The 22,558-nt window shown below is 35.7% G+C and overlaps 1 protein-coding gene across 1 annotated transcript in view; it reads left to right on the top strand.

Annotated features, from left to right (window-relative positions):
• Positions 1–15,991, top strand: part of DCAF7 (DDB1 and CUL4 associated factor 7) — a 34,737-nt gene extending 18,746 nt beyond the window's left edge. The window contains exons 3-7 of the mRNA XM_031965898.1: positions 874–985; positions 2,113–2,231; positions 6,856–7,065; positions 8,733–8,850; positions 10,793–15,991. Of these exons, the coding sequence (XP_031821758.1) occupies positions 874–985; positions 2,113–2,231; positions 6,856–7,065; positions 8,733–8,850; positions 10,793–10,965 (732 nt within the window). The 3' untranslated portion in view covers positions 10,966–15,991. The remainder of the gene's footprint in view (positions 1–873; positions 986–2,112; positions 2,232–6,855; positions 7,066–8,732; positions 8,851–10,792) is intronic.
• Positions 15,992–22,558: the final 6,567 nt, after the last annotated feature.

The following is a 22,558-nucleotide window of genomic DNA, read 5'->3' as shown; positions in this document are numbered from 1 at the left end:
GCAATCCAGACTCCATTCACTGAAATGTTGGTTTAGACAGCTGTAAAAATTATAAGTTTAGATAATATTATATAAAAAATGACAGTCACTGAGTTAAAATCTTCAACAAACAATATATATGTCTTGAGCCTTCTATTCTCTTTCTAACCAGAGTTTTTTAGTAAGTTGAACAAGATACTATATTTGTTTTAGTATATATACACAACAGAGAAGTGTAACTACCTGGCTTTACTGGAGTTTGTGCCATCAGAACAGCAGAAAGTAGTATGTTCTCAAGAGGCAGGCAAGATTTTTTTGGCTTTGAGGTAATGGGAAGATCTTTTCACCTCTTACTGCTCTAGAGGAAATTGGGTACAGCATTTTAAAAGATTAATTAGTCATTAAGTAAATTGAGAAAGAGGAACAATTTTGGAAAGAGATTTGGGGGCATTGGGTTTTATTACCACCTTCTTTGACATAATTATGTTTCCATGTTATTAATAAAATATATGACTTATAGAACTTTGTGAATTAAAAAATATTATAAAGACAGATAGCCTTAACCAACTTTGCAACTCTAACATTGTGACTCACCATGATTCCAAAGGACTTGGGGGAAAAAAGGTGCCACTTTTTCATGATACAGAGGTGGTAGGACTCTCAGTATAGATTGGGACATTTTTCTTTTTTCTTCCCTTTTTTTTTTTTTTTTTTAAACATGACCAATGTAGGAAAGTATTTTGCTTGACTATGAATGACTTGTAACAGGGTTTTGTTTTTCTTGCTTTGTCAGTGGGGGTAGAGAAATGAAAGTGGGATGGAGAAAAAGTTTGAATTAAAAGTTAAATTTCACTGTGAATGAATGTTAATAGCAATTTTTGTTGTTGCCTGCAGGTTGGTGAAACAGAGACCAGACTAGAATGTTTGCTGAACAATAACAAGAACTCTGATTTCTGTGCTCCCTTGACCTCCTTTGACTGGAATGAGGTAGATCCTTATCTCTTAGGTAAGAAAAAGATGATGCTATAGCACTTTTGATAAGAGTGCTGTGAATTGTGTTGTGAATTGTAAAAACCAAGCCTTAGAAACAGGGAGGGAAAGCACTATAACTGTGTATTGAATGCTGTACAATATAACAATGTGAGGATGAACAGCTACAATTCAGTATTGATTGTTTAAGGCAGGGGTCCTCAAACTTTTTAAATAGGGGGCCTCACTGTCCCTCAGACTGTTGGAGGGCCGGACTATAGTAAAAACAAAAAGTTTGTTTTGTGGACCTTTAAATAAAGAAACTTCATAGTCCTGGGTGAGGGGGACAAATGTCCTCAGCTGCTGCATCTGGCCCGCAGGCCTGTAGTTTGACGACCCCAGTTTAAGGTCTCACTGTTTTTTAGGTGTTTACATTTTGTCTTTTTGACTAGGTTCTAAGTGTAATTGAATACAGGTTCTATGTACTAATCATCTAACTTTATTAATTTAGTTAAACATTCCGCTTCATTTTCCTTCTCTATAAAATTAGTTGGGGTAGGGAAGGAGAGAACAACTATTTATTAAATATCTCCTGTGTGCCAGACACTGTGCTATATTTTCTCATTTGATTGTTGCAACAGGTTATCAAGTAGGTGACATTAATAACTGTATTTTAGAGTTGAAGACATTGAGGTGGGTAGAAGTTAAATGACTTACTTAGGGTCACATAGCAAGTAACTTTTTGAGGTGAGATTTAAACTCAAGTCTTCTTGACTCCTGACCCAGTAGTCTATTCACTATACTATCTACTTAGCTGCAAGACATAACATACCAGTTTTATCTGTATTGATAGAAAGTTCCTTTCACTAGAAGTTCCTTATGCCAATGAATTCACAGATCTAATAGAGAAATACTTGCAATAGCTTACATGGCGGTTGTGAGGAAATGTTTTGCAAACTTTAAAATGATGTAATGTGAGTTAGTATTTTTATCATATGCTGTATTATACTTTATCCCTTTCAGTGTCTAGCACAGTAATTTGCACTGAGGGGTTCAAGAAATATTTGGGTGAATGTTGTTACAAGGCTAATCATTAGGTAAAGGAAAGAAAACAGAATGAAATAGTCTCACTTCACATAGCTTTATTTATATTGGTTGTTTCAGGTACCTCAAGCATTGATACAACCTGCACTATCTGGGGTCTGGAGACTGGTCAGGTTCTAGGGAGAGTGAATCTAGTATCTGGCCATGTGAAGACTCAGCTGATAGCACATGACAAAGAGGTGACATTTTCTTTTTCCTTTATAGCTTTGTATTTGCTTTGTCTTACAGCTTGTGGGAATTAAATAAATTAAAATAAGTTGACCCATTTAAAAAAAAAGATTCAGTGTTTTATTGCTCTTGATCAGGGCCCTCCCTTTTTTGTATAAGTTGAGAGCCAAGGATAGTTTTTACACTTTAAAATTAATAAAATTTGATTTAAAAACGTAAAAACTATTCTTAGCTCATAAGCTGTAGGGAAGCAGATCCAGGGATGGGACTGGGCATGGTTTTATCAACCTTTGCTCTTGATGGGGAATCAAAATGTACTTTGAAAAAAGTATAATAAAAATAAAAATATATCCATCAACCAAAGAACATGTTTAATTTAAGCAAGAGAAATACTTTATTGAATATAATGAGCATATCCTTTTCCTCTTTCTTCTCCCCCTCATTCCTTATATAGAGCAAAATCTTATCCCTAGCATTGTTCCTCCACTTTGATCCCCTTTGTAGTAAATTAGAAGAAAATGCTGTAGTTCTAGATTGAGGGGCATTGGTACTGTATCCCACAGATGTAGTTTTCTTGATTAATGTAACTTTTGAAGCAGCTACTTTAAGAACTTGTAGCTTCCTTGATCAGGCTTTATTTATTTATTTATTTTTGCTGTGTTAAAAGTCAGATTTGGACTTTTTGTGACTAAAACATTATTATGAGCAACATTCTTCAATAACTGGTATAGAAATAATCAGCTTAATGAAACCTGGTGTTTGGGCAAAAAATATTTTTTTGGCACATCAGCCTTTAATCATTAATTTTTTTTCTCAGTAGATAAGTTTTGATAGATCTTTTGTTTACTTAATAGCTATTATTCCTATTAAGATTTAAATCCATTTTGACATTTTTGTATCACTATGAGTAAAGATAGAGATAGCTCTTTTTGACAAATGTTTGTTGAAATTCAAGCATTTTTCTGGGCTAGTTTGGAGGCTTTCTTAAAATGTTTACTCTTGTGACCACTCCTTTCCCTATTCTAATTTCCTCATATAGCATTTGCTCTTCTTTCTCACTTTATCTTAACTGCCCCAAAAATGGTATTAAATGTTTCTTCTGAAGATCTGTGCTTTATAAATCTCTTGAGCAGAGACTTTAGGTTGTCAGTTATTGTGGAGAGTTGGTAACTAGGCTACTAATAAAAGGCTAGCCTTTCATTTTTCTCCAGATGAAAGAGTTAGATGGGACATTAGAGATATCCAGCCTGTCCCCCTCATTTTACAGGAAATGAGAGGCTTACAAGTTAATATGAGTTACCTGAGGTCCTATAAGTGGTGGAACTGGAAGTTTTTTTTATTTCAAGTTCATTGGTCTTTTCCCTGGTCCACATCTCTCTCTGACTTCTAATAGTAAGATGACTCAACTTTTTATCAGGTTACCCAGGGGTTAAATGAAAGAGGTCTGCCCAGCTGAGAAGACTGAGGAGAAGCTTCTGGCCCTCATGGCAAAGATTTCTGTATCTGGATCATGTGTCAATAGCCTGCAGTAATGTCTTTGGACTGCTGGCCTAGAAGAAGCTAAACTAGAAAATGGCTGCTATGAAGAAATTGATCTGAGCCTCCCGGTTGTAACTTTTCTCCCCATGTTAAAATCAGGGAATCTTGGGTCTCTTCCTATCTTGGTTTAGGGTGCTTTCTTACCAGTTGGATTGGCATGAAAGTGCTGTCCAAAAAATCATTGGACTGATGGAGATACTGTATAGAAGATCTTTCATAACTGTGGTGAAAGTGTTGAAGTAACTTAACCAAGCTTCTCTTGACATTGGTTTTAGCCTGTCACTTGAGATGACATCACAGTCATGTGTCATGATCTAGAGGTTCTAAATTGAATTCTCCTTGTAATTAGTATATTTTAGTATTACCATTCACTTCAATAATTGTGTGCAGTTCTCAAAATAGATGTCTAATTTTATTGTTTCCTTAACTATTCCTCTTTCCCTAACATTATAGAATGTGGCTGGCTATTTCTTTCTCTATTGTAAGACAGTTGTACTCAGCGCTTCATTTCTGGTCTTCTCCCTTCGCTGCTTTTTGTTGCATGTTCTTGCATTGTTATTACTTAGATCTGTCTTCTAGTTCTTTTCTCTGTTAACATCTCAGCTACTTTAAGACAGACTCTTGAAACTACTACTTTTGCTGCCATCACATCTACTCCAAACTTTTAGTAGTGCACTGAATGCTCAATCTTACTACATTGTTGTAAAATGTGTATTCCTTTTTGTGGAACTGAGACAAAGTTTTTCAGAAATATTTTACTAGAAAGTGAAGGCAAGGCAAACAAAAAAACCACATATACAACAACATACATGACCTAGTTTATAGAATACACATTTATGATCCCTAACTTTTAACATCTTAACAGGAATATAGCAAAGTGAATAGTGGGCTCCTAAGAGCTCAGGAGGCCCAGGTTCAAGTCACTTATTATTGACTTTGTGATTTTGGACAAGTCACTTAACTTTTTTAGTATTCTTGGCAATTTTCTAAGACTTAGAAGCTTTAGAGAACTTGTGAGCCTGCATTAATCAAGGGAATTTTCTCACCTAGCATTTCTCCATACCAGTGAATTACAGATCCTCTCTTTAACATCTAGCCTAGGAGTTCTTAATCTGGAGTCCATAAGCTGACATTTTGAAAAATATTTTGATAATTGTATTTCCATAAAATTGATTTCCACTGTACTGTATATTTACTTTAGGCTTGTAAAAACATTGAAGAGTCCATAGGTTCACTAGACTACCAAAATAATCCATGGCAACTAGGTAATGCAATGAATTGAGCATAGGACTTGGGAGTCAGGAAGATCCAAGTTCAAATCCAGCCTTAGACACTTACTAGTTGTGTGACCTTGGGCAAATCACCTAACCTCTTGTCCACCCCAGTTTTCTCATCTTTACAATGGGGATAATAATAGCACCTACTTCATTTCTACTCAGAATACCCAGGGTAGTTAAAATGGGACAATATTGGTAAAACACTTGAAATTCTTAAAGCATTATTTAAAGTCTAGCTGTTGTGGACACAAAAGAACATTAAGAACATGTAATCTAACTAAAGATCTGTGATTAATGCAGTGTCAAAGATCTGATTTCTTATTTCTGTCTGGTTGAATGGAAAGGATTTGAAAACTTTTAGTCCAAGATAATTTAGGTTATCACCAATAAATGAAATGAATGAAATTTCTAGGTATGTACCTAGAAGAACTGTTTCCTAATTTTAACTTAAAATACATGAGCTCCACCTTGACTTCAGGCTGTACTTTTATTCTTCATCTTTGTTGTTTTTTACTCATTCTTCTATTGGCTTCCTTAATCATGACATTACCTGACATGTTTCCAGAGATATTTGCCCTGGATGTTAGGCCATCCTTTACTGACTTTGGAGTCAGTACCACTTTCTTGGAGTTATCTATGGCTTAGGACTCCTGAAATTTTTAACCCTTGCTTTCTTTTTTGTTTTGTCTGGAACTCATTATCTGCGTATTCAGGCTAGTTTTACCCTTTGACTATTCAAAGTTAGCATCTTGGCTTTTTTCTGTCAAGTGGCCATATGATCTCCATGGAATGTTATAGTCTTTTACCCTTGGCCTATATGCATTTCATCAGCTCTGCTAGATAGTCATAAGACCACCTTTTGTTTCTTCTTTTTTCAAAGTCCATATGCACTCTGTTTTGGGCCACTCACTAACTTCCTATTTCAATCTTAGCGACAATTCCCACTCTTAGCTCATGTATATAGCAAAAGTAACTATTAAGTGTTGAGCCAATGACTGAGGAAGCTTTTCCTGACTTGGGTTACCAATGCTTCTGACTTCTCATGTTTTCTAAAGAAGTAGAATAAACATACAATAGGAATAATGAACATAATTTAAAATAAAGAAGTCTATGACAGGAAAAGATGAAATGCTTAAATACATTTGTGAGTATAGAAACACCCAAAAAATAAAATGATGATGATTTGAATCTGCTTCTTTCTCCTCCATTTTAATGATTCTTTGTTAGAGATTTCACAACAGAATTAAAATGATTAAGGCTTTGTTACTCTGATTTTTCAATTTTTGTCTGTTAAGCTGATGGGACTGCTACATCTGAATCTCATTCTGTCCTTGTTATTTAATAGTTATTGATATTTTAGCCATGGACTCTTTGGGACTATTTTTCATAGTCCACACTTAGGAAACCTATTAAGAGATTATAGTCCTCAGAAAGCATATGCTTGTTAATCTGACAGCAAGGGAAAGGCTGGTTACATGGCTGGTTTCTCTGTGCCCCTAAATATGAAGAATAATGATTAAAGTATTTTATACAGCAGGCTACCTGCCCTTGGTTGAGGGGGTAAGGTAGGGAGAAAAGTGCTAGTGGAGTGGCCTGTAGCTTGTAGACTGTCATTAGTCTTAGGCTCTGTCTCTCATAGCAGGAGAGTTTATTTCACACTCTCCATTTGCATAATGTTTACTTACTTCGGTTGTGTCAAAAGCCTAGCAGAGTTGGTCCACTAGTACTTGGATGACCGACCTGGAGATTGCAAATTTCTATGCTGGAAGAAAAAAAGAGCTAGTCTTGATTCTGACCGTTTTTTCTTATCTCTGAGCAGGTCTATGACATTGCATTTAGTCGGGCCGGGGGCGGCAGGGACATGTTTGCTTCAGTGGGTGCAGATGGTTCTGTGCGGATGTTTGATCTCCGCCACCTAGAACACAGTACCATCATTTATGAAGACCCACAGCATCACCCCCTGCTACGTCTCTGCTGGAACAAGCAGGACCCTAATTATCTAGCCACAATGGCCATGGATGGAATGGAGGTGAGTTCTTCCACAATTTTTAAAGTCTATTAGGTTAACAGAGGTCTGACCCCACTAACTCAAACTACATTCTACTCAGAATACCCACTTGCGCCTTTTCGTGGACTGGAAATTATAGCCAAAAAATCCCTTTGTTCTAACCCTTTGAAATATGTTTGTGGTCATTTAGGAAAGATTTTTCTTTCTTCCTTTCTTTCTTTTTTTTTTTTTAAATCCAGGCACCACTTTCTTTGTTCACCCATCTGAAACAGACATGATCCTTAAAAAATGAGTACAAGTAGAGCTGGGGTAAAGCAGTAATATCTGGGCATAGCACAATGTTGCTGTCACCACAAAGAGGATTTCCATTTTCTTCCATATTGTCTAATTGCAAATGAAAATTTTGGCTTTTTTTCATGACTCCTTTGTCAAAAACTGGCACTTTGATATCTTAAACTCTTAAGTATACACACAATTCCTATAACAGGCAGCTAAATGGGGTATGCCACAGCAAATTCCCTATACTTGTGACTCATTCCTGCTCTGCTCTTACCTTTTAACATAAACTGCTTTATGTAAGTGGATCATTCTGCAAACCTTTATACATAAAGTGATTTTTATGTAAGCCGAATTTGTCCATATATGTAGAGGGGGAAGGGAAGGAAACAAGGAAGTCTCATGCCTATGGAAAAAGGCTGTGATGAGACTACTAGATCTGCATCTCATTCTGTGGTCCTTACTAATGTTGTTATTGGTATTTAAGCCATGGACTCTTTGGGACTATTTTTCATAGTCCAAACATAGGAAACCTATTAAGAGATTATAGTCCTTAAATAGTATATGCTTGTTAATCTAACAGCAAGGCAGAGGCTGGTTGCATAGTTTCCTATTATAGGCAACTAAATGGGGTTTGCCACTGCAAATTCCTTATTCCTACTTCAGAGATGTGTGAGGGACCAGGAACAGAGAAGTGAGACCAGGAGGAGACAATGCATGGAAGCAGCCACGTGGGAACCTGTCTGGAACTGAAAGGAAAAATTCCCAGAGGGCAGTCACGGGGAATCAGAAAAAGGCCCCAGGAAATGGGCAACATTCAGAGCCCTGGGATAGATGTGGTACCAGGGACAAAAGGTAGACACACGGTGGGGTAGACATTCTGGCTGGTGGTGGAATAAATCAAAAGTGTCTCTGCACTGGAGGTCTCAAGCCAAGATCCCAATCCAGTGGTGGTCTTTTCATGTATCTGTTCTGCTTTCACTTCAAAGTTTTTTTGTATTTGAAGAATTTTTTGTTTTTTATTTTGATGGGGTGGTGGGATTCCAGAGACTCAGCAAGGAGCAGGAACAGAGAGATAGCACAATGCTGTATGGTAAAGTTTAACATAGCTGGGTTTTTTTCTGAATGCAAGTTTCTTTCTGAATTTTTTACATAAAGTTGAATTTGCATAGTATGAGTTTATATAAAGATGTGAACTGTCTAAGATTCTTTCCCAGCTCAGTGCTTCTTCCCATGTTATTCTAGCTCCTTCTGGAAGCCTTTTTAAATGATTACAAACCCTTAAACACCCAGTGTCTTTTAAATATGTGGAAAAAAAGTATGTTTTAAAAAGAAATATTTCCTCTTATATTCTGTGTTATTTCTTCCTCACACTGAAGTTAATAGTATCATTTATTTACTCTTTTCTATAGGTGGTAATTTTGGATGTACGAGTTCCCTGTACTCCGGTTGCCAGGTTAAACAACCACCGAGCATGTGTAAATGGTATTGCCTGGGCCCCACATTCATCTTGCCACATCTGCACTGCAGGTGAGGATTGGGGAAAGGAAAGTTTCTGTCTGTCTTTCTCTTGGAACTATAATTTATCTGAATAAAATAATGGATTTCAGGACTTTTCATAAAATAACTTAATCCCACTTATAAAATGGAGCTAAGCATTCTTTTCAGAATCTTAAACTCGTAGAGGGGATCATTTCAGTGTATAATATAAAAACATAGATTTAGAATTGGAAGAGACTTCAGGGATATCTAGTCTAGCACTCTCATTTTATAGTTTAGGAAACTAAGGCTCAAAAAGGTTTAGTCACATGCCCAAGTTCACACAGTTCGAGTGGTTTGTCTTGAGCATTCATATCTGCCAGGGTAGGAAAAGGGGTTCCTTTGGGGCTGAGTAAGAACTGACTTTGGATTCTACCAAATTAACTATCTCTCTTAAGTTTGACCCTCTGTGGAGCTCTGAATGTTGACCTCAGAATACACTTAGATGGATAGTACAATATGCTTTCTAATTCTCATTTCTAATTCTTTGATATTTTCCAAGCCAGAAGCATTATCCCTTTAAAAATGCTAACTTGTTATCTTTGTCATTTATTGGAGGACTAAGAAGTTGGAGGGGAAATAATTAACTACAGAATTTAGGGAGTTTTAACTGGATTTTTTTTTTTTTTTTTTTTTTTTTGGTCCGTCAGTTTCCTTTCTGGTATATTTCTCCTCATCAGTAGTAGAGAGATTGTGACTCTAATTACAATATAAAAGATGTCAATTGTAAAAGATGTCAATGTAATGTTTTACAAGGAATTTTCAGTAATGTTAAAGTCCATTAAACTTAATCTCCCTCTGTAATAAGAGAATAATAATTTATGTGAACCATATAGGACATAGGAACAATAGAAATGTATTGTTGCTATTTGTTTATTCCATTCATTTCCAGAAATACTCCCTCTGCTAAAGTAAACCCAAAGAAAAACAATTAAGCAAAAATACCCAATAACAGTGACCTTATCTGATAATGCAGAAAACACACTACACTAGAGGGGCTCTTGTCTTTCTGTTGAGAGAAGAGAAAAGTATTTTTATCTGTTCTCCAGCACTGTTACTCTTGCAACTAGATTTTTCAGTTTCTTAGAGTTTGACTACCTTTCAGTAATCTTTTAATTTATATCTTAGGAGCAATTTATTGCTGCTTCTCTGGGAGTTGTGTTTTAACTTTTATTTTCATAGTTAGGTCGCAAATGTTTTGGGTTGCCATTGGTAGCTTGTTCCCTTTTTCAGAAATTGGAATTAGATAGGGGGGTAGAGAATAAATAATCTTGGAGAATGGAAGATTCAAAGGAATGTCTCTTCTCTTTTGCAAGTCTATAGGCTTTTGCCCCATTGAGAAACTTCAGTTTGTTCCTTGGGTAAAATGAAAATATTAGACAATTTGCTTGACTTAAGGAACTATTTAGTGTTCTGTTCTAATAGTCTGTCTTACTACAAGTTGCAAAAAATCCTACTTTATTATTTGTTAAAGCTGTTAGTTTTGTTTTGTTTTGTTTTGTTTTGTTTTTGTTACACTTCAAATCAAGAAGTAGATATATATATCACTCACTGCCTTGGTTAAAAAAAAAAAAATTCAGTATTGCTCACAGCACTTCATTTAAAATACCTTTAGTTAAAAGTTTAGTTTTGCAAGGTTAATGATGAAAACTATCTTTGCGTGTATTTGGAAAAATAAAAGTTACAATTTTTGTTTTTAAAGTTTTAGTTTTCTTAGGTCCCCCTGGATTAAAAAGAGTTTCCTAATCTGGTATTCTCTGGTGAATTTAGGAAGCCAGTACCTCTGAAGTCCACAGATCTTTTCTGAGAAGGAGCTTGAGTTCCTGAAATTGGTCAGGGAGGAAACTATTCTAATTCCTTAGGAAATGATGGCTGTAATGTCTTTGTGTCTTGCCTAAGTTTTGACCCAATTTATTGTTTTAATTTATCTTAGCGGATGACCATCAGGCTCTCATCTGGGATATCCAGCAAATGCCCCGAGCCATTGAGGACCCTATCTTAGCCTACACGGCAGAAGGTGAAATCAACAATGTACAGTGGGCATCAACTCAGCCTGACTGGATAGCCATCTGCTACAACAACTGTCTGGAGATACTGAGAGTTTAATGCTGTCGGGAGTCCATGCCGAAGAGGCAGGGGCTATGTTTTCTGCCCCATCCCTTTCCCCAAAGTAAGAACAAGTTTCCAGTGGCCAGTATGTCTTTTGTTGCTTTGCATCCACTGTTCCCAGAAGCTGCTCTAGGAATTTCTTGCCAGTCTCCCCGTTGCCTGTGCTGGACTCAGAACACAGTGATGTGTGGAGCCTCCTTGGCCTCTGAGGTTGGGTTTCTTCTCCCCTATTCTCCCTTGTTTTCTCAATTAAAAATTTCTGTATATTTGTTTGTCAGCTGTTGTGTTAATGAGCATTATAAGCACTAGCTGTGTTTGTGTTAATCTACTGCATATATCTGTATCTGTCAGCTGCCTAAGGCAGCAAATCCAGTTCACTTGTTAGCTCTTAAATGGAAAGAAAATAACAATTTTGAAGGAGTCTCTCCTTTTGTCATTTGCTGTCTTTAATACATTTCAAGTTTGTATTTTTTTTAATCTGTTGAATGAGTTTTTATGAAATGAATTTTCTCTTCCTAATTCTTTCTTTGTTATTGAGTCCTTTCTGTTTCTCCCCTGTGCCTTGCAGGGTCCACAACTGGGTCTGGGCTGCTTTGAACTCATGGGCAGATTCCATGCTTTGTTGGGTCATTTTGCCTGAATTATTTGAATCTATCCTGAACACATTTGTTGATCTGTAGTGTGTTCGTCACACCTTTGTCTTAACTTGGTTCTGCCCAAGCAAGGTATATTTGACTCTAAAAAGGTTTCAAATTGCAAATTAAAGTACTACCTTCATGCTCTCACCTGGTACCTAAGGAATGAGTAGGGCAGATCGGCTGTCTGTCAGGAGCCCATTCTCTAAGGCAATGGTGTCAAACTTAAATAGAAATGGGGACCACTAATGCATGTATAAGGATTCCTGCAGACTGCATATGGAGTTAGTTTTAAAATGTAATGTTATTAGTTTTTTATTTATTGTATTTTTATTTATTTTGTTAAATATTTCTCAGTTACATTTTAATCTAGTTGGGCCATGTGTTTGGCACCTGTTCTCTCAGGGGAATTTTGTCAGTAAAACAACCACAAAAAACAAAAGTTAAATTTGGGGTAGATTTCCAGTTTGGAAATTTCACTGAATTCCAATAATGTCATAATGTTTCCTGCCAGGACACATCCCAAAGCTTTCCATTTTCTATCTTGTTTGATTGGCAAAAATAATCTTTTAAGTTAAACTGAATTGTTTCTTTTTGTTTGATTTAATGTGGTCTGGCAGCTTTGGAGACAGAATGAATTCTACAGGAGATGAAGTTCCTTTTTGAAAATAACATGATTCTGTTCTTTAATCCATGATTAAGCTCTCTTAGAAGAGACACACATCAGTCCACTCTGAAGTCTCAAGCCACTAAGAAAGTGACTATTTAAAAGAATCTTAGACATTAATGTCCTCCCTGAATCTGCTGAACACCTGGGAAGTATTATGGCTTGTAAAGGGCAAGTATTGGTTTCTGGTCATTGAGTTTGTACTATAGAATGAGGATTATGTGAGACTATCCTGTTGAATGATTCCTGGAAATGGATTTTTTACAGTTTTTTGGAGAACTTCAAAGAAGAGTTTGAGGAGTTGCCCACTGACTGCTATCTGGAAATAGCAGTCAATATTTAAACTCTGAGGTTCTTGTCCACTCCTATTATTTTGTCACCAATTGCTACTGAGAAATAAAACAGCTTACTTTGCTCTATAAGACACTTAAGAGACTCCTAATAGAACCTTCTTATTCAGAGAGAGCTATTATATATATATATATATATGATATGAAGGGCATATCTTTATTATATAGCATTACTCACCCTAAAGTCATATTTAGTTCCTGACTTTATGACTCCTTATATTTAAAGTTTTTTTCCCTATTTATTCCTAGGTTTGCATTTTGATGATGATGATGATGAAGTTAGGTCTTACTTAAGACTTTGAATCCTGACTGATCTTGGTTGCTTGTATTGACCAATCTTGGTAGTAGTCAGTACCTTCCAAAGGAAATGTGAATAAAATTGAGCCCATTATTGTAGGTGTCTGCCTCATGATTGTGCTAACACAAGGAAAGGAGGAGCCCCATTTAGCAGAGCTCTGTATTAAAATTCTTTGTTCTACTTCATTTTAAACCTAGGGTTGTTAAAGAGAAAATTGGTGCCAACTAGATGTTAAAAACAACGCAGGTTTAAAATTATTAACAAGGAATATATTTGAACAAAGATGATTAAACTTTTTAAAGCCAACAAGAATTTTTTATCTACATTTTGCCCTCCAGACCCATTATTCTTGATGTAATTCAGATCATTTAATTTTAGGTGTTCTTCCAGTCTTCCCTACCATTGTGGCACAAGCTCTATATACCTCCTCAAGTTTCTTGCTCCAGCGTACCACCATTTATTTGGCTAGTATTTGGCAGTCTCTCTTGGCCTTATAAAAAGACCTCTCTCAGGTCTGGTCTCATTCCCTTCCGTTTGAAAGAATACTTTTCTTCTTTCTCTTTTTCTAGTCATTCTCTCTTATTCCCTAAAATACAATGTCCCAAAAGACTTATTAGCTATTTTAATAGCTTAAAAATATACAAAGACTTTTAGGATATCCTGTATAATAGTGACTACATATATTGAAGTTTTCCCAAATAAGCAAAATCTAAATGTTTAGATTTCTTGTTTAGACTTCTTTCCAGGGAGGATGTCTTATTTTATTTTATGTTACTTATTTTGGGCAGTATGGAAAGCCAGTGTTCACCTAGAAACTGTATATCCCTAGTGTGGATTAATTTCAGTCAAAGCCTGGTGCAGACTAAAAAGTTTCATCACCCTACAAGGGCCTCATCTTAATTTCTTTCTTAGGTTCTATGAAGCAATTATCAGCCAGCAAGTAAACTAAGCCTTTTTCTAACAGTGGTGCTGTTTTTGCTGATGTGCAAGCAAAGAAAACTTTTCCATATAGCCTGTTAATTGTGTTTTCAAAACATCTATCAGATTTCCCAAAGAGATACTGACAGTAGCCAACATTAAACCTGGGAAAGAGACACGTCACAGATAATATAACTAGGCAGATGGGTTTGTTCTTTCTGGCCTCAAGAAACTACTTTGACTTTGCAATTAGAATTTAAATGTTTTCATCTGAAGTCATACCACTTCCCACCTCCCAAAATCAGTAGCTCTTAGATAGTACTCTTCCATCTAGTTGTGTTCAGTGACACCCTCTATTATATCTTAAGCTCCTATTTCACTTCTAACTAAAAAATTTGGACTTTCAATAGCTGATTCAAGCTCTTCCTCACTTTCTCCCTCTTCCTCCTCACTCCTTTGAGTATCTGTATAATACAAATTGCAGAATTTATTTTATGGAACTCCAGGCTGTCTAAAACTAGTTCAGCTCCGTAGGTTTGTTACATTTTCAATTTTTAACTGTTGTTCTTCCTCAATTTTACAGTCCCCTGTTTCAGTTAATTCATCATAGTTTCAACTGATACATATGTATATACACTCAGGTTCTAACTTTTACTAGATCTAAAGCTATTGATTAAAAAACCAACAACAACCTAGGACTTTTTATAATCTCTAACCTTGGTAGTAGAAGTTATAATTTTTAATTTTTAGTTAACATGCTTTACGAATAGGATTAGGCCAATATTTTGTTCTTAGAAAGAACAGTGAAATAGATTGGTCTTGTACAGTATCAGAATGATCACATTTATTATTTCTTTGACTTCATTTGTCAAATTGATAATTGTCAAGTAGGAATGTTCCATGCTCCAGTTCACCTGTTAGCTTCTCCCATAAATAGTTCTTGTCTGAAATCCATTTCTTCTGGATTATTATGCTGAGGAATGAAATCAACTATGGACTGAAGTTTTATGTTATTCTTGATCCAAAGCAAAGTTAAGCAAAGTTCTCAAGTCTGGCCAGAGAAGCAGGTAGTGAATAGGAAAAGAAAAACCCACAAATTCAAGACTTTTGAGTGCTTCTACTAGTTTAGAAATTATGTTAGAGAATCTGATTACTTTTACTCAGTAACTTCAAGTATAAGGCTAAAAGTGATTTATTTGCTATCTTGGCCATTTTTTTCTGTTAAATTCTTAACTTTCAGAGGGTTTGTGAACAAAACTTGGAAAGGAGGATTGTCCCAGAAATTGTGGTAGTTTTAATTATTGTAAAAGTTTTTCAGAGCATTAGAGACTACTAGAGTACATATGTGTATATTTTTTAATATGAGAGGAATTTAAAGAAAAAAATGGCTAGAATGGACAAGTTTTTAATGTTTTTTTTTTTTGTTTTTTGTTTTTTGTTTTTTCCCTGTTAGCATCTATGAAGGTGATGTTGTTCTAGTAAGTTTTAATTGACCTTTAGCTCTTAGGAACTTTACCTTTGGATAGAATATACTAATTTAATAGGTAAGCTTCTGTTTACCTTTCCCCAAATCATAGCTCCCCTCAATCATGGAAAGAATAAATTGCATTGTTGCATGATTTATCTCATTTCTTTCTTTCTACCTCGTCCCCTATCATCTCATTCCTGTACACATATACATTTTCCTTCTCTTAGATTTTTTTTTATTTTAACTTAAACTTTGAGTTTTTGTGTTCACTTAGTAACTTCTTCCTTGTTTGTCTGAGAAGAGAAGAATTGTGGTATTAATCACACACTGGCAGGACTGGTCTAATACCACTGCCTCTTTAGTTATCTGCCCTGTTATTTTGAAAGTATAGCACATGGCACCTTTTACTAGGGATGTTTGGCCTGAAGGACCTTTGAAAAAAGTTCTCAAAAACAGAGCTGATTTTCTTTGTGTTGATTGTTCGTTATGGGGGTAGGGGAGAGATTGAGGAGATAGGTAAAGTGGATTTTCCTTGGGAGAAAGCCTGTTTAGAGTGATAGTTGATAAAACACAAGAGGGTGTTTGCCTTCTCTTGTTGGCTCGCTCATTGACTGACTGTTACCTGTCCAAATTGTTGTTTTTCTTAAGTGATTTCCTATGTTTTCTTTTTCCCTTAGCTACTATAAAGTTTGATGCTGGCTTCAGTCAACATTTTAGCCATGAGAGATGGGATTTTGGGCCTTTAGGTTGCTTCTTGTATGTGATCATTAAATAAGGAAACATGCAAATGAAGTTAAAAGCTGTTTCAATGGGAAGTACAGGAGTGGTCAAATAGAAAGTGATGAATAGAACAGTCTATGGGAAAACCTGGTGAATGTGAACTCATGATACATTATTTAAAAGGAACTTTTCTCCTTGAGTTGCTAACATATTGTGTGTGTGTGTGTGTGTGTGTGTGTGTGTGTGTGTGTGTGTGTGTGTGTGTTAAATTAACTGAGTTGAAGCTCTGAATTATTTTAGTCAAGGAGACCTTTATTTTGGTATTCTTTTCTGTCATATGACTCTCTTGTAAGATGATCCTTTCCATTTTCCCAGAGTGAATTTGTAGCATGACTATACAAACTCTACACAAAAATATCCAGATTTCTTGTTCTCTGAAGTAGGTTAAGCAATAGCGACTGGGCTGCTTTCCTTTTTAGTCTATTGTGTGTGCATACTTTTTTTTTAATGTGCTTATATTTTACAGCTTAAACTATAGTTTAATCTTTTAGTACCCCATGGTCAAGTAGAAAGGAAACTTGCTCTGTCTTCCCCTATAATGTTCATTTTTTCAATACATTATTTTTTTACAGGAATTGATCACATACAGGACTTTGTGATAACCAGTTATAACATTCTACAGTGGACCACATTACTGAAATTCCATACATTTTAGGCAGTTTTGAAGGTATCTTACAGTGCAAGTGTTATACCTCTAACTTTATAATTTTCTGTATCTTCAGTAGGTTATTCATATTTCTAACCTTTCTATTCTAAGTTTCAACCACCTCTGTAAGAAGTACAGTATTATCTGCCTTTCATACTTTGTAATAAAACTTGAACATTTGTAGATTAATTGCATTTCTTCTTGTGATCACTTCACACCTGCATTCAAGCTCTCTTTCTCTGACACAAATGCCATTTTTTAGGAGATTACTAACTCAGCCTTAGACTGAGGGGCTAAATTGAGATTAGGTCTCAGTCTTCCAGACCTGGTAATGATGTACTCTAATAGATTGAATACAATGATTTAATTATGAGTGATAAGTCCAGAAGAGGAACTCCCCTTGCAAAACAATGCTATTGAGTGTTATAGGGGAACTATTAATTCCTTATTTCTAGAAACTCTGCCTCTTAATGCAGCTCAAGATTATATTACTTTTTTAGTTACCACATCACACTTTAATACATAGCGAGCTTGTAGTCCACTAAAACCACATATCTTTTTCATATATACTTATACTTATTTATGCCTTCCCTATTTTGTACTTGATATAAACTTTATGGAAGAGGTGGGGGGAAGCAGGTTGGTGGAAACTAAGTTTTCTTGCCTTGCCTCAGCTCACAATGAAGTAGGCTACTCACAACTGATTGGTGTGAGAGTTTTGACCTGCTGTTTTTGACCCAAGTCCTTGCTTAAACTCCCCAGTCCTTCAGGCTCATTATATAGTTCAGATACTCAGTTTTTGTTCCACTCCCCCTTAGAACACTAGAGCTCAAGTGATCCACCATCTTTTGCCTCCTCGGAGCGAATCCTCCTCAGATTTAAAGATGAGGGCCAACAGCCTGGGAAATGGAAAAATGTACGATTGAACGTGTTTTGTGCTATTAGATTTGACCCAACATTCTTGTTTGTCAAGGACTTTTTGAATCATGACCCTTGGCATCCAGGTTATTAATTGTATTTATCAGCCTTATTTCTGTAAATCTGATAAGCTATGCCTTTATTCTATTCTTTGAGATAAAATTAAAAAAAAAAAAAAGATAGTGCCAAATCTAGGTAGTATGTCTTTTTATCCTTGTGATAAATGGTGTCCCTTGATGGGTCTTCTCTGATGGGCATAATTGGGAAGCAACTCCTGAGTAATGGGCTCTTTGTAGCAGGCCTTGTTGGGAATAAGGCTGTGTAAAGCATTTATGAGTAAGGATTAAATAGAGGGAACACATTAGTAGCAGACTGTAACTAAGTTGTTAGAATGGCTAAAGTGAGTAAGGTGAGTTTCCCTAACAACTTTGTTGTGGAACTCTCCTTAAGTGGAGGTCTCTTGGTTCCCCATGGCCTGCCTTGACTGACTTTTCAGTGCTGGTGGGGGTTTAGCCATTGTAATAATAATCTGTATTTATGTGTGCTCGTTATTTTTTCACAGACAAATGCAAAAAAAGAGACTGTTAGTAAAAAAAAGGATCAAATGCCTATGCTGTACAGAGATGCCCCAAGTTTAGGCAACAAACAAGATGACTAGAGGTCCTAAAACATAGAGGCAGACTTGACCTCTGCGTTCTTACTCCATGATTTTTTTTGTGTGAGGGGCTGTAATGAGGGCCACTCACATCTCCAATCCTGAAAAGCTGCTCCTGCTGATGCTTTTTTTCTGCCAGGTGTGACTCTCGGTTGTTCCACACTAGGTGTTGCTTTCTTTTTTTTTCTTTTTCTTTTTTTTTAAAGGAATTAAAAATTGTTCATTTATTTATGTGGCAGTATTTTTAAAAATAATTCAGGATTAAAATAGATTTGTAAAGGTCTGGTCAATTCCAATTGTTCAGGTGGTCAAGAATTAGGTGTTGCTTTCTATTTAAGCCGGTCATTAACTGTGCCTATTTTCTAGGTTCCCTAGTACCCTTAAACAATTTCCATTAAGGATTCTGCTCTTGTAGCTTTTTAACATACCTTTATCATCCCCAGGCCTTGGAATTGGGAGTACTATAGTTAATAAGCCTTTCCTCTGCCAAGAAAAGGCTATAGCTCTTTCAGTCTGTTCTGACTGCTGGCTTTTTCAATTTTCTCTTGCCCCTCATCTATAGTCCTTTGTTGAGGTCTCAAAAACCACCTGCAACTCTGATGTGGATTTTCTGGACGTACTGTGATTAGCCAGCAGGAAAGTTCCCCTTTTCAATTAGCATTCTCAGCCAAAATATAAGGATTCTAGAGTCTTCTGATCATACCAATGACTGAGATCAGGCTTGTCCTGAGAACTTTTTAATTGCTTCTCTTCTCAATTACTTTAACTGCGGAATGCTTCTCTCTCAACCTAACTGCTTTGCCTAGAATTCTCAATTCAGTTGGATTTAACTTTGAGTTAAAAACTCATTTTAGTTTTTGTAACCCCAAAGCTCTCTTTCCTTAAATGAAAAAGGGTTTGAGAGAGACTGTGGAAAAGAAACTGTTTCAACTATTCTCTAGGTTTTTTTGTAAAATATCATTGATTATGCTGCCTCTCTTATTTCCTTGTTAGTATTAAGGTATGCTTATGTGCAAATATATAGGAATCAGAGAAAGCATGATGAAGAGGAAATAGTGTAACTTCTGGACTTGCCTTAATAATTTTATTCTTCATGAGGTGGAGGAAATACTAGGTATGGTAGTGCTTGTAATTCCTACTACCAGGGAGACCGAGGCTGGTGGATCACTTGAGCTTGAGAGTTCTCAACTCTCAAGTCCACACTAGGGAATGTCTACACTATATCCAGTATCAGTATGATCAGACTGTTTAAATTAGGAGTTACTAAATTTCTTCCACTTGTGATCAAAAATTTTTTTTTTGCCTTTTTGCCTGAGAAATTTTTACATGGCCCTGAGTATATAGATATATAAATAGGTATACAATTCAAATAATTACTGATAGTAAATCATAATTTCATGACCTCCATAATTTCATGACCTCCACATTCAGTTATAACTCTCCCCTCCTCCCCCTCATATGGGTAGCAAATCACTTTTAAGAAGCTGGGGTCTTAGGAGGGATGAAACAGCCATGGTCAGAAATCCAGTGCTGATCAGGAATAGGATTAGATCCTTGTAAGAGGAGAGTAACCCTTCCATCTGCAGCCTGGATAGAAAATATGGAAGAATAAATCTAGGAAATTCTGTTCTGAATGTGATTCTTATTAGTAAGGAAAAACTGATTGCCAGGAAATAATGAAAGTCATCATTAAGGAAAGTGAAGTCTGAAATGTGTCCTAGATTCTGGGAGAACTGATTTCAAAGGGTTCTAAAAAAATTAGATAGGATCCCATAATTCAAATGCTTATTGATTAATTGTAGGTGAAGTCAATCCAGGAGGGATAGAATATTCTCAATAAAGAAATTTTGAAGAGACAAAGAAAGCAATTCTAATGAAGTAAAAATGGACCTAGTTTAAAGAGACTGAGGTGGGAACACTGAGAACTTACCAACATAGACTTGAAAGAAATTATGTACAGAAGATGAAGATAAGAATAAGTTGCAGAGGATGAATATAACAATGTAACATAGCACTATGGCAGTAGTGGCAGGGGAGTGAAAGCAACATTGTGGAAAGCAGATAAGGTAATTGATAACATGGAAACTGAGCTGCTCAATTTTTATTTTGCTTTTGTTTTCTCTGGCAAGGACAATGATTTTTGGACTGGAAAATTGGTTAATGAGGGCTTGATACCTAGCCTAAGTAAAGATATAGTTAGAGAGTTCTTATTCAGAATGTGGTGAATTCAAATTACCTGACCTAGCTGAACTACATCCTTAGAATACTTGTAAAGGACTTGTAGATGTGATTTCTAAGCCATTTGTTTGTGATATTCAAAACACACGAAACATGATGCAAGAATAGAGATGGCTTAAATCTCCTAATTTTCAAAAGGAAGAGAAGAGTTTTTAACTGTGGGTCAGTGAGCTTGACTTTGATTTCTAGCACAATTTTAAGCACATTACTAGCGATAATCATTACTATCATGAACCTTTGGAAAAGGAAGTGGTGATCACAAGTAGACTTAAAGAGCAAGTCATGCCAAACTAAACATTTCTTTTTTTATTTGAAAGGGTTGTGTTGGTAGATCAAGGAAATAGTGTAAATATTGTTTGTCTAGAATTTAGACAAGCATTTGATAAAGTCATGTTATTTTAATGGAAAAGATGGAGAAGTGTGAACTAAGGATGTCAGAAGAATAATAGTGCCTCCTCTTAGCAGAGAAATAGTTGACTAGAATTGCGAAATGAAACATACATTTTCATACATGAGTAATTTATTGATATGTTTTATTTGACTATTACATGTTAAAAGGAAGTTCCTTTTGGAGTCAGTGGGAAGTGATAGTGATATTAAGAAAAGAACAGTGAAATTAAAAAAGAGACTAGGTGATAGTAAATTTATGTGGATTTAGAATTAATTGAATGGTGGGATTTAGAGTAGTCTATTAATGATTCAAAGTTAGATCTTTAATAAAGTCTCAGGGATCTGTGATTGCTTGGGTAAATTAATATAGAAGATTATTTTTTATCAAATTTGTACCTGACACATAGCTGGAAAGGATACTAATAAAGAGATAAAAGATAAAAATCACATATAAGTAATGACAATGTAGCGTTCTTGAGTAAAGGAAGGATTTTATAATTAAAGGTAGATAAAGAAAGTAGATAATTTGGCCCATCTATGTAATAAAAATTAGTATGTCCAAATTGTAGCCAATATCATCTTCCCTTCTCTTGATCAAGTCAAAAAGTATTTATGTACCTACTTCATGCCAGTCACTATGCCCCTACAGTAGGATATGGGGCTTTTATACAATATTTCATAAATATAACACAACTTCATCTTGTAAGATCACACTTGAAATTTTATTACAAATTTCCAAAATGTCCCTTAGATAACAGCTTGTCTCATTACCCCTTAACATGCTTCTCCTCTTCCCCATTGTGCTGCATGACTCAAAAAGAAAGTGTTATTTTAGTTTAGATAGCTTTACTTAATGAAATTGAGATGTTAAACATATTTTTAAACTTCTTCCTGAGCAGATGTCTACAACTTGGGTAAAAGAACCGTGGGCTACCAACAGCCATGGTATTAACATTTGAATTTATCCATTTACATTTCCCAAGGACACCAGTGGGATAAATCAATATGAACTCCTTTCCAAGGAACTAAAGAACCTTTGCCGAAAAACTTGTTTCTTCAAATGAACACTGAAAGTTGAAGAGTACCTTAGATCTTTGAACTCAGGTGCCTATGTTGTGCATCTCTAGGTCCTGCACACCGGGGATATTGTAGTAAATGTAGTAAAAAGTTTTTAATAACTGATTTCAGAAAATGTAACCTTTTTTTTTTTTCCTGAGGCAATTGGGGTTAAGTGACTTGCCCAGGGTCACACAGCTAGGAAATGGTTAAGTGTTTGAGGCTAGATTTGAACTCTGGTCCTCCTGACTTCAAGACTGGTGCTCTATCCACTGTGCCATCTAGCTGCCCAAATGTAACACTTTTAAGATTAATTTTAATTATTATTTTTTTCAATCACTTTATTAAGTCTAAATGAATTAGTGTCAACAAGAAAAATCAAGCCCTAATTTGTTATTTCCTGATTTCTGAAATGTAAATGCTGAAAATTTTAACAATTGGCTCTTCTGAATCTTTTCAAGCTGGTTCAGTACATCCCTCTGTAGATATCTCTTTTAGGCATGCTGGCCAAAATGTTGCTACCTAGGGTGTCATCATCTGTCCTTAGCAAGCAGTTCTATGTGTTTTATTG

Source organism: Sarcophilus harrisii, chromosome 4 (assembly GCF_902635505.1).
Source record: "Sarcophilus harrisii chromosome 4, mSarHar1.11, whole genome shotgun sequence".
Taxonomy (NCBI): Eukaryota; Metazoa; Chordata; class Mammalia; order Dasyuromorphia; family Dasyuridae; genus Sarcophilus; species Sarcophilus harrisii.
This window is presented reverse-complemented; position numbering and strand designations above follow the sequence as displayed.